General features: G+C 41.9%; 6 protein-coding genes across 7 annotated transcripts; 3 read left to right on the top strand and 3 right to left on the bottom strand.

Annotated features, from left to right (window-relative positions):
• Positions 1-427: 427 nt before the first annotated feature.
• On the bottom strand, positions 428-1,811 carry LOC135427403 (uncharacterized). Its single transcript, XM_064680898.1, has one exon. The coding sequence runs from the start codon at positions 1,509-1,511 to the stop codon at positions 738-740; it is 774 nt and encodes a 257-aa protein (XP_064536968.1). The 5' UTR covers positions 1,512-1,811; the 3' UTR covers positions 428-737.
• Positions 1,812-2,332: 521 nt separating this feature from the next.
• Positions 2,333-3,973, bottom strand: LOC135427400 (uncharacterized). Its single transcript, XM_064680894.1, has 2 exons — positions 3,827-3,973; positions 2,333-3,749 (listed from the first exon to the last, which is right to left on the bottom strand). The coding sequence occupies exon 2, from the start codon at positions 3,707-3,709 to the stop codon at positions 2,549-2,551; it is 1,161 nt and encodes a 386-aa protein (XP_064536964.1). The 5' UTR covers positions 3,710-3,749; positions 3,827-3,973; the 3' UTR covers positions 2,333-2,548.
• A 69-nt stretch (positions 3,974-4,042) lies between these two features.
• Polr3I (RNA polymerase III subunit I) lies at positions 4,043-4,846 on the top strand. Of its 2 annotated transcripts, XM_064680896.1 has the most exons (4): positions 4,049-4,200; positions 4,261-4,375; positions 4,442-4,594; positions 4,651-4,846. In XM_064680896.1, the coding sequence occupies exons 1-4, from the start codon at positions 4,193-4,195 to the stop codon at positions 4,771-4,773; spliced, it is 399 nt and encodes a 132-aa protein (XP_064536966.1). In that variant the 5' UTR covers positions 4,049-4,192; the 3' UTR covers positions 4,774-4,846. The 2 variants fall into 2 exon arrangements, with proteins under 2 accessions (XP_064536967.1, XP_064536966.1); XM_064680897.1 differs by having other exon boundaries at positions 4,043-4,200; positions 4,428-4,669.
• Positions 4,775-5,652, bottom strand: DENR (density-regulated protein). The gene is made up of 3 exons (XM_064680895.1): positions 5,438-5,652; positions 5,118-5,379; positions 4,775-5,056 (listed from the first exon to the last, which is right to left on the bottom strand). The coding sequence occupies exons 1-3, from the start codon at positions 5,546-5,548 to the stop codon at positions 4,872-4,874; spliced, it is 558 nt and encodes a 185-aa protein (XP_064536965.1). The 5' UTR covers positions 5,549-5,652; the 3' UTR covers positions 4,775-4,871.
• A 444-nt stretch (positions 5,653-6,096) lies between these two features.
• On the top strand, positions 6,097-7,942 carry Nprl2 (Nitrogen permease regulator-like 2). The gene is made up of 3 exons (XM_064680893.1): positions 6,097-6,648; positions 6,708-7,214; positions 7,277-7,942. The coding sequence occupies exons 1-3, from the start codon at positions 6,529-6,531 to the stop codon at positions 7,829-7,831; spliced, it is 1,182 nt and encodes a 393-aa protein (XP_064536963.1). The 5' UTR covers positions 6,097-6,528; the 3' UTR covers positions 7,832-7,942.
• A 595-nt stretch (positions 7,943-8,537) lies between these two features.
• Positions 8,538-11,651, top strand: Axs (Abnormal X segregation). Its single transcript, XM_064680892.1, has 9 exons — positions 8,538-8,691; positions 8,814-8,861; positions 8,995-9,134; positions 9,233-9,339; positions 9,402-9,672; positions 9,833-10,045; positions 10,111-11,081; positions 11,147-11,323; positions 11,381-11,651. The coding sequence occupies exons 2-9, from the start codon at positions 8,843-8,845 to the stop codon at positions 11,409-11,411; spliced, it is 1,929 nt and encodes a 642-aa protein (XP_064536962.1). The 5' UTR covers positions 8,538-8,691; positions 8,814-8,842; the 3' UTR covers positions 11,412-11,651.
• The last annotated feature ends 333 nt before the right edge of the window (positions 11,652-11,984 follow it).

The raw sequence follows: 11,984 nt of genomic DNA, 5'->3' as shown, positions 1-11,984 counted from the left end.
TTTCAACACTTGCACGTTTCTTCATTGGAGGAGGGGCGCGAAAGCGAGAGGTATCTGTGAATACTATATATGAGCTAAAAAAAACAAAAACAGGATGTCATTATCGATATTTATCAATTTTCTGTAAGCGGAGCGAGTTATCGATCTTTTGAAATAAAATCAACATTATCGTGTACAAGCAGGACCCTCTCAGACTCTGAGATCGACGGGACAGATGACATAGATTTACAATATGGAAAGTGCCTCTTATAAACATTTTCACGAAACCATAACTTTGTTTTTACAGGGTATATATTCTGTTACACGTGATCCCGAATTATAAAACCTGAGATGAAGCTTGGGTTTACTTATTCTCCGTGTAGAAGTTTAACCGACAGTCAAACTGCTTGTCAAATATTTAACAAAGATGGACAGAGAAAAATGAGCATTGAGAAATTGAGAAAATGATCTCTGAACATAACCTGAGAACATTTATGATTTATTGAATAAATACGTACGTATCACGGTCGTTCGCCCGCTTGAAATTTGTGTTAATAAACAGAAACAGGAAATTAGAAACTCAACGTTAACACATAAAAATAACCAACGAGCGTCAGCACTGTGATTTCATGTTTCTTGGATGGAACTGGGTGGTGTTTTGGAACTGGTGAAATTAATAATGTGACTAGCTAGACATATATATACACACATATATAAATATATATATATATATATATATATATATGATATATATACTATTATGTCATTTTCGAAGTCTTCTCCTTTGGCTTGCAAATATCATTCGCATACTGCTCGACGGCGGGCGGGATTCGCAGCGCCACGTCGGGCATGGAGCAGAGGAAGGAGATCTCGAAAATCGCTGGATGGCTTGAATAAATGTGATCTAACATGCTAATGAACCAGAACATCAGGTCGCTAATGTAATGTATGCTGCTTTGGGCAAAAACGGCGCCGGCATCGCTGCCATGCTGGTGTGAGTCAATGATGGCTGCAATCGAGGTGCGCAGATCGATGGTGACCATGACGGTGCGACAGTCGGCAACAATGGCGGCAAACAGATGGGAGGGCACGTCCCAGCCGTCGCCCTGCTGGAACACCTCCAGTGTGGTGGTAAAGATGCGCGAGAGCTCGACACCGACAATCATGGGACTGAGTGGATCGGAGCCAACCTGGGTGAAGAACCACTCCTCTAAGCGAAAGTTGATCTTCTGATGCGATCGTATCGCTGACAATGCGTCCGGTATATTAATATTGAGGTTCGCCGATATTAGGTCGTGATAGACATTATTGCCATCGTTGATTGATTCGCCAATTAAGTCCCAGGCAACCTCTGGGAACTCAGCTACGTTCTGGCACAAGCTTGGCATCTTGGACACCTTATCCGCAAGTATTAATGAGATTAGGGTACAGGAATTGGTACCGCTCTGTCGGAAATCGCCAAATCGGGATTGGCAAAAGTCCTGCGGAAACCACCAGATGTTCACATTGCCAATTTCCTCGTGAAGAGCCATCTTAAACGCTTGAGCTGCAGTTTTTCTCTCTCTCTCTATATATATATATATATATATATATATATATATATTCTCGATATTCGATATTAGAGGTCTGACTCCTTCTGGACTCAAGGTCTTCGTCACTTTTTCACAAGAATTCAAGAGATTCCTCTTGTTAGTTGGTAAAACATGAAATATTCGATTTATTTGGAGAGGCGAGTCGAAACATATACGAAATTTAATTTTGAAGACAAAAGGGAGAAGAAATTCTAACAAATAAGTAACATACTGTATCTTAGACAGAAAACTGTATGCCTTACTGAATACGATATTTATGACATAATCCAATGCCCTTTGATAAACAATTTGCATAAGTCAAGCACACAGAACACAGCCATTGAAAACTTAATCAAAACGACAAATCATGATCGAACCAAGTTATGAGACTTGAAATTTAACTGCAAATTTTTATTAATTTTAAATACTGGTTTTTGTTTTGACCAATGTCTTTTGTCTTATATTAACACACGTTCGAAATATTTTTAGACATCCTTTTACACTTTGTGAGAAAATAGAGTTCCCTCTGCGAGGGCATACAATCACAACATATTTGGACAATTAATTATATATATATACATATATTTATAGCTACTTGGATATTTATGCATAGATAATCACAATCAGAGAATATTGGCTGAGTAGGCCATTTTATCAAGATTACATTTAGGAATCTTAAAGCTAATTAAATATCTTAGTACAATTGTCAGTCATATTCGAAGCTCAATATGAACTTTATGTTCCCTTGTATTGGCATTAACTTAAATAAATGTTTTTAAATATAATTGGAATGTGGATTATTTTAATATGCAAGTGTACATTTAGATTCTAAGTAACACTTCAATTTTACAGGATTCTACTTCCCATTATTCCCCCTGAAAAATGCTAGAAGCGTAACCTTGGTTTTGGTTTAACAAACTTAAATGCCGAAAGAAAGAAAATTGAACTCGTTGAAAAACCACCCATGCATAGCTAAAGGCTTAGTCAGTATTATGGTCTTAGTGACCCTCGATAGGTGTCATTTCAGTCTGGCTGTGCTTCTCCTTCTTCTTCTCGTCATTCGACTGTGGCAGCCCATAGATCAAAACCTTAGAACGTACCGTCTTGCATCCGGAGACCTTCACATCTGTTGTGTTGACCATTTCCTCGACATAGCGCTCTTCCAAGTCAAGACCCACCACTTTGGCCTCGTGGCGCACACACTTTTCCAGATCAGCCGGCCCAAAAACACGATACGGTATAACCGTGGTTGGCGGCAACTTCTGCAGCATCTTTAGCTGCTGGCTGTAGTGCTCCTCCGGAAGCATGCCGTTCAGATTGAAAACATAGATGATTGTCAGCTGCTTCTTGTCCAGGTCGTTGTTACCACTGGCCACGTCAGTGTTTGATAGTATCAATGAATTAATTGATGATACATATTCCAAATCACACATGGCCATGTTGTCAATGATTATCAAATTGCGGCCGCAATGTGCCAGGTTGCTGAGCATGCCCCATACGGCTTGGTAGCGTGCCTCCTCGTCTGTGAGCTCATAGTCATTCCAGGCAATATTCTGGACGTTCTCCGACCATGGATACTGCTCCTGCAGCATTCGCATTGTAAGGCTTTTGCCAACGCCCGAAGTTCCAACCAGCGCAATGGCCTGAAATGAGCTTTGATTGGCCAACGCCTGTTCCAGCTGTTCGAGTGCCACCTCCTGATTAATGACATTCTCGTGAATGTGCTCAAATATTTCGTGCAAAGGTATGGTGCGATCACAGTAGTTCAGCTTGTTGTGCACTATAGCCTGATACTGGGTAGAGTAACGCTGCATGAACTTCGAGACGGCGTCGGTATTTTGATACAACGTGATGCCGCAGCTGAAGCACAACACCAAAAACATGGGCACCAAGGTGTACCAGAAAAACGACCAGCTTTGTTGCTTCAGATTGGAACGATTGGAATCCCTGCCAGAGTGCTTATCCGACGAGAAGAGGCGACGCAATCGGCGGCGATTCCATTGGCGCTGCAAATGTGTGCAAAGATTCCAGTTGCTCTGCAAATAGCAATTGCTCAATTGCACAGCGCGTCGTTTCAAAAACGAGCGGTTTCTGGCCTTTTGGGCCTTGACGTCTGATGAGTCTCTTTGTACCCTTTTGTCTGTCTCTGCAATCCCCATTTTGGTTTTGTTATTAATTTAGATGAAAATTGAAGAGAAACTGAGGAAAAGCCAAGAATTTCAATTTTAAGTAGTAATGTTAAATTACTAAGGTATATCGATAGGTCGATGTTTTACCAGTGGTTGATTCGATGTCAACAGAATGCTTTGGGACGAAAGTTACAAATATTCCTCGGTTACTTGGATTCGTGTCGATTTAAGTGAATATAAAAGTGCAACTAGAATTTAGTTAAATAAACGTGTCTGAATTGCATATTAGTATTAAGGGAATCCAACTGTTCGCGCCAAATATTTGTACTCACTAGTCGATACCGTTGTTTGTCAATGCTACCTGTGATTGGCATTGTACAGTAATATTAAAGGAATCGATTGTTCGCGCCAAGTACTTGTAATCAGTTATCGATACCACTTCTTATCGATGCTACTCGCACTTGGCTATAAAATGTTTACAAATTATTTAAGGCTAAATAATAATTAAACACAATGGAAACGTAAGTGAAGCGTTTAATACGAACTGAGAAAATTGTATTAACATACTTAATTCTTGATAGCGTTAATGCCACTTATGCGTACGTCACCAATCTAGAGGTAATGCATCTACTACAACAGATTAAGGGCACCAAAAAGAAGTTTGGAATGCGCAACCTGGCTACGGTCACCTACGAGGTATAACATGTCGAGCAGAATGTCAAAACTGGCATCAAAACTAAAGAAAAAGTATTATTTACACAGGCTCTACAGTTCCTGGAAGAATCGCCTTGTAAAACACAAACACGTGAGTCCATTCATGGCTACTTGTGCGACTTGGCCGCCTACAGGCTGATGCCCCACGAGATGCTACAAATGGTTAATGATCCGCCCACTAGTGCACTGCATACTCAACTGGTGAGCGCAATTTAAGTCTTTTAGTGTGTTTGTTACTATTAAATATTTTGCTACAGCTCATTGATGACAATAAAATCCCACTTACCGACGAGGAGAACGAGGCCATCATTGAGCTGACGCGCAAACACTTCTATAACTCTGGCGCGGATCAGTTGCAACCGAACCAGGCGCAGGGATAACTAGAGTTTAGATCTTTTTATATTTGATGTAACTTGCGTATAAAATAAGCACATTTCTTAAACAGGACGAAAATGGCTATTGGTTCTATGATGTTAGATTAACGCTTCTGATCGCCCAAATCCTCGATGACATCTTCATCAATTTCGGCCCATTTATCGGGAATGACGTCAAATAAGTCATCCTTCACATCGCCCTGTATGACAATTTCATCATCGCCAGTTACTGACGAACCGCAAGCGAACTTCGTTCCAAAAAACTTTGCAGCCACTTTGAGATCAATATCTGTAGGCGGGTGAACAAAATCATAAGTGTATCCATTTCAAATTGCGGGAATGACACCTACCAAAGGTGCTCAGTCCGGTAACCACTGTTACAGACTTCTTCTTGCCGCGGGCAGCACGTGATACACATATGCGTTTGGGGACATCCTCCTTCTTTTTGACACGCAGCAGCCCCTTGCCACCCCGCTTCTGACGCTTCTTGTCGTCATCTGTGCCATCTGCCGCAGCCTGCTCTTCCTCTATTTTAAGACGCTCGAAATCATCGGGCAGATTGCGTTCCAGCCAGTCCTTGCATTTATCGTACTCCGGATAGTATTCACAGTACTGAAAACCATTTGTTAAACGACAAATGCACCTTCGACAATATGCGAAATTCTTTTACCTCTATTGGCATGGTGCAGTGTCCGCAATATTTCATGACTATAGGATAAGTGACATTTTCACGCGGACCCACCTTGAGCCGTTCAGCAACATTTGTGCTTTCGTTCGTCATTTCTTCAAATTGATTAACTATTAAAAAGTGCAAAATATGCTGAGGGAAATAATTTTGCACAGAAAAGACGAAAGCACGGATATCGAGCAATCAATGTTCGATACCACCAGCCGGCAATCGGATCTTGCGCTTTACAACACTACTCAGTTGAAGCAAGGCGTTGCCGGACTGCTAACTCTACTTTGTTTCTAGTAATATAATTGATAGAACAAAAATGGGTAAATGTTACGAAAAATTATTTGATTTTGCTTGCCAATTTTCCGAGAGGGTGCAAGTGGATTTTCTATTAAAAAGTGACTACACTAAAAGCATATTTTCGGTAAAGTTGGCGCCTTAGTCCTTAACCCTTAGCCTTAGCCACCTTATTGTTTCTTATTGGCACCCACGGCTCGCGGCCGTTATGGTTGGATAATTGAGTTTAAAGTTAATCTACGAAATTTCCGTGAATTGTGCATTCGGTATCTTGATTGCGATTAGCAAAAGTCATCTAATGAAACAATTAACCTTCAAGAAAGAGTAGTTCAACGTTAAAAGATCAACTTGATCGAACTGGTTCATAACTGAGTTTCTGAATGATCGTGAAATATTTTGTGGGAGTGAAACGAAAAATAATTGCGTCACAGTTCCACGGTGCTTCAGCTAAGAAGGAATATAGTTGTGTAGGAACTTGATGGCCTAAGTGAATTCAGATTGTTGCCTGCAGGCGCAATGTCAACATGAGATAAGCAAAGAATACAAGAAGGCTTAATGCCTATGGGGCACACTCAGCTCGAATATAGATGCCTAAAGTTGTGACGTGGTGCGCAGAGAGAGAGAGGAAGAGAGAGAGTAAAAGTATCTGCGCATATAATTCGCAATAACCCTGGTCAACTCAATCGCGAATGGAAACATATTGCGGATTGGCCAAATATTCAACCACGATACGAAGCTTATTCCAAGTCTATAAAATGCGGTGATTGCGGCAAGTGCAACTGATAAGTATGCACTCCCACTCAAAGGAAGGCGGCCCCGGAATAACCGGCGGCAGCACAGAAGGCAAAATACGCTGCATTTTTCTTAGCGAATTCCACGCCACTGCGGGCTGCAAAATCAGCTGTCAGGTATGCTGGGCGTGGGTCTATCTAGGCGGTCAACCAATAAGCAACACTTGCGTTTTTAGGTGCCTGAAAATTATATCTCGAAAGAGGTCTTCGATGCCATCAACGTGTACATTATACCCAAGCAGCACTTGCAGCGCTGCATTCTAACGGTGAATGCGATGGACGTAAAAATCGTTGGTTACCCAGTTGGCATACAGGACCAGCAGAAATATGCTCGCAATGCATTTCTCTTTAATCTGTGCTTTGTGTGTGATTCCCGTGCCCGCTCCGTGCAATATGAGCCGGTGGTGAAGAAGCTGTCCGAATATTTGATTATGATGGAGGAGGAATCATGTTTTTTGTCGCGCGAGGACGACAAGCTGCGGCTACAAAATATCTTTGAGACAGTGCTCCGGGATCTTAATGAGCGCAAAGTGGCCACCATTGTTGAAGGCGACAACACAATCTATTTGAAAATTGTCATGCATAAGCCGGATCCGCCACCAGTCAAGGACCATATGGTGCCCCTGTTATTGGCCAATTTGCGTGATACACCGCTCGAAAACTGGGATCTAACAACTCAACAGGTACAGCAAGTTTATCTTTAAAATGCCATCAAATGAACTGTGTGCGTTTCTCTGTCTCTCAGATATTGCCCTATATCAATGGCATTAATCATGTGGCTCGCATAGCCGCCGAGGCGGATGTGGAAACTGATTTAGTAAAGTCCTGCATACAGAATTTGGTCTACTACGGCGTTGTGCAGCTGCTGCCCATTTTGAAGTACAGCAATGTCTATATGACCCAGAACCTAAAGCACCTCATACAGAGCACAGCGTTGAGCAATGCCTGTCGCAAGTACGTGGCTCTGCAGCCAGATAAAATGCTGCCCAGCGTGCAGAGAATGTTTCAGTTTTATGCGTCCATGACGCATGGCGTCACGCTCCGTGCCATTTGTCAGCGCCTGTGCCCGCAACATCACAACATCGATGAGCGTAAAATGGTCATATTCGGGCTGCAGCACAAGTTTATACGCTGCATACAGAAATATCCGGTATTTACCGGATCAGTGCCATCTGGTCGCCAGAAGATGTATACGGGGCTGATTAGTTTTGATGAGATTTGCTGCAAGACTGGACTCTCTCCGTGCACCATCGAGAAGGATATTGAAAAGGATACGAATGTGACTGTGATTTGGAAGTAGTTTATTGCGTCGTCTCTATATGTTTAAATTGTAAAGTGTCAAAAGCGTTTTTATGTGTAATTTGTAATTATTATGTTTCCATTCTTTATAAAATGTTTGTTAAATATTGAAAAAAAAAGCTATCTGCATAGTGCTGAATACTAAATAAATAAGCAGAATTGTTAAATAAATTGTATATTAGAGTTTTTAAAAAATATCACAATCAAAGAAAGTTGTTGTTTTCATTTCGATTTAAGATCCCGTTTGAAACTGGCGCTAGATTCAAATCAATCCCAATCGACATGCTATATATGTATATGATATTATACAAAAACTGTTCCAAAGATCTGATGATGATATGTCAGAAATAAATATACAAGAGAGAATTATATGAAACTTAAGATTTCAGTATTAACCTAGATATGACAATATTGTAAAAACTGATAGAAATTGTATCGCTGGGATATTCTTACACACAAATTACAGTATTTATTTTTAACGACGTATAGTATTTAGCTTAAGGGCTTGTGCCTTGCGCTCAATTCGATGTGAACAGCATACTGTCCATTAAACTCGATCAACAGCAGTCGCTTAATCAGCTGTTTAGCTTGGCTCTGTGACGTCAGCGCCGCTGAGAGCTGCCTTAAATAAGAACACAAACTGTGCATGTACACACACACATAGACAAATACATATGAGTGCGAATGCGAAAGAAAGAACAACAACAGAAACCGGCAATAACCAGAGAAATGTTAAAATAGCCACGATCTCTGGCACTGGCCACGTTTTGAAATGTTTTGGCGTTATTAAACAATTTTTTTTGCTGGCATTGGGGCAAACCTAATAATTATACAGACACGCATACACATCAACGCCCGTCTGTAAGTAGTATCAACATACATATGTATGTGTGCGTGTGCACATATGTATAAGATTGTGTACATAAGTGAGACACTTACTCGCCGCTTTGGCAAAATTTTGGCATTGTTATTCGCATTTGCAGCGGCAGGCAGCGACGACGACTCATAAATAATGTCTGAAGATGCTAAGAGTGAGTAGTGCGCCGTGATATACATATGTATGTACATACATACATGCAGGTGTATGCCTATGGAAATCCATGCAAATATACGTGTCTCGGCAAGAAATACATATATACAAATACTAAACCCCCTATATTCTAGGTCCACGCACCAGAAACATTATTGAAAATCAACTTTTCCGGCGTCAGCGTAGTTTAAAGCTTGAGGCGCTGCAAAGACAACGCTCGCAATATGGCACCATCGACGATGTCGACGACGAGGAAGCGGAGACGTTTGGCAAGGTCAGTTTGTGCGCCCCCAGCAAGGGCAATAATAAATACCTTACAATACAATAAAAGTATGTATGTATATCTATATATGCATTGCATATTTGTTGCAGACATATATAGTTATTATATTCACGGAAAAGGCCAAGCTGCGCCACTGTCAGGATGTGGAGAAGATCATTCAGGAGTTTGACATACAAACTACACTGGAAATTGTTAGGTAAGCTGTTCGATATGCTCGCACCCATAAAGATTCTCCATATCATTCCTATTATGTTTTAGCAAAACCGAAAAGTATTTGTATCTGTCTGCCAGTCTGGATACGCTGCTGCGTCTGGCCGATGCGGCGGAACTAGAGAAAATGACAACCACGGGCAGCATGCAAAAGTTTAACCATGGCTGCGTCTCGGACTTTCTGTTGCCGGGCATGACCAAGGAGCAGATACTGCACTATTGCGAGACGCCCGTGCTGATTAAAGATGTTGTGGAGCCGCCCATAAGATCCTACATACAGAAAGGTTACATCGAGGACATGTTTCCATTGCATGATATTGTATGTACTAGTCAAGGGTGTTTAAAAAACTCCCAAAACAAACATCACACATAACGCATCAAATATCTATCAACTGTGATTTACTATAAAGTTAGAAAAGCTGTGATTAAGTTGATTGATCCATGAATAAGCAAATCAATTATAAAAACTGTATTTGCAGCTATATTTGGATCGATTCAAGCTGAATCTCAAGCGCACCACGTTGCCCATAGAGGATATACGCAACTACTTTGGCTCCAGTATTGGACTTTACTTTGGCTTCATTGAGTTCTACACGAAGGCGCTGGTGTTTCCTGCTCTTTTTGGCATACTCCAATGCATAATGGAACTCAATCTGTCGCTGGTGTGTAGCTTCTACGTTGTGTGGACAACAGTAAGTGATGAGCCGAGTGCCTGTACGTAGTTTGGTGCTTGGATTTGACTCCTTTTTATTTCTAGATATTTTTGGAACTGTGGAAACGTAGATGTGCTGGTTATTCCTATCGCTGGGGCACCATTGAGATGAGCAGCCTGGACAAACCGCGCGCCGCTTACCAGGGTCAACTGAAGCCGGATCCCATAACTGGCAAGATGACACTGCATTATCCCATGCGCTTCACGTACCTGCAAATGTATTGCATTTCGTATCCGGTGGTGCTGGGCTGTGTGGTGGCTGCCGGCTGGTTTGCGCTCTACCAGTTCCAGATCGAGGCCGAGGTGCTGGCCGATTTCGGTGCAGACTCGTGGCTGCTTTATATCCCTGTCATCGTGCAGTCCGTGCTAATTGCGATCTTTTCGTGGGCATACGAGAAGCTCGCCACATTCCTAACCAATTTGGAGAATCACCGTACACGTTCGCAGTACGAGCGGCATCGGGTCAACAAGCTGATGCTATTCGAGATTGTTAACAATTTCTTTTCACAGTTTTATATTGCGTTCGTGCTGCAGGATCTCAGGCAACTCAAGTACCAGCTGATGATGCAGCTGCTCATCTTCCAGCTGCTGTGCATAGCACAGGAAATTGGCATACCGCTGATGGCCGTGCTGCGCCAGAAATACGCCAAGTATCGCCACAAGGAGGTGGAGCCGGAGAAATTAAGCGCTATCAGCAATAAGCCACGCTACGAGCAAGCATTTTATGAGTCCGGCCTGGATGCCTATCATTCCACCTACGAGGACTATCTGCAGGTTTGCATACAGTTTGGCTATGTCGTGCTCTTTGCCGCCGTTGCGCCCTTCGCCGCTATCGGCGCCCTCATCAACAACGTATTTGCCGTGCACATTGACATGTTTAAGCTGTGCAACATCTTCAAGCGCCCATTCGCCCGTCGTGCCAAGAATATTGGTGCCTGGCAACTGGCCTTCGAGCTGCTATCCGTCATGTCGCTGCTGAGCAACTGCGGCCTGCTCTTCCTCCAGCCGAATGTCAAGTGAGTAGCAACCTTTTGTAATTGTTGTTGAACATCCATTGTAACAGATGCTTCGCACTTAACAGACAATTCTTTTCGCACTGGGTGCCCTCCATACCGGATCTCTCGTTCGTCATCTTTGAGCATCTCCTGCTGGGCCTCAAATTCATCATACACAAGGTGATTCACGAGCGTCCGCGCTGGGTGCGCATTGGATTGCTTAAGGCCGACTTCGAGACCAGCCAGGCGCTGAAACAGCTTAAGTATATTGCTTCGCTCCAGTTGGTCAACTGTTTTCATAAATTATTTTTATTCAATAGAAAATTCAAAGCGGCTAACAAAATGGCTTAAAGGCGGCTGCCTTTCACAATCAGCAGCAGGCTGTTGCACATGGTGCTATCGGGCTAAAGCCCAACAGAATGCAAACCAAGCCCAAGATAATCGAACCAGTCCATTTACATCATATTTTACATATACTTATATGCTTTTATTGTAAATCTCTCAACTAATGGTGCCTTTAAATATGTACTTGTACTTATATTTATTTATAACACATTTACCGTACCTAACTGCATAAATGCATCTAAACAATGACTGTGGACTACAATTTTTTGGCATATGGGCGAGATCAAATGAGAAAATAAGGCTTACCATGGAGCATATTCCACATATAGTACATGAAATCCGATTATCAAAAATTCAACGCCAGATTGAGATTGGCGTGGTTAATATTAAAAATATGAACTGTTTAATGGGCAGGAGAGAGAGAGAGAGAGAGCGAGAGAGAAGTAAAATATTAAAATAAATAAGTGAACCGAAGCCACGTAACAATCTTAAAAGGATATACAAGTTCAGGAATTAAAAATATAAGAACCTTGTATGCAAGTTGTAAATTTATTATTATTAAGGTATAAATAGTATCTA

This window comes from Drosophila montana, unplaced genomic scaffold (assembly GCF_035044405.1).
Source record: "Drosophila montana isolate Dmon_TW-CO22-7 unplaced genomic scaffold, ASM3504440v1 contig_2178_1, whole genome shotgun sequence".
NCBI lineage: Eukaryota > Metazoa > Arthropoda > Insecta > Diptera > Drosophilidae > Drosophila > Drosophila montana.
This window is presented reverse-complemented; position numbering and strand designations above follow the sequence as displayed.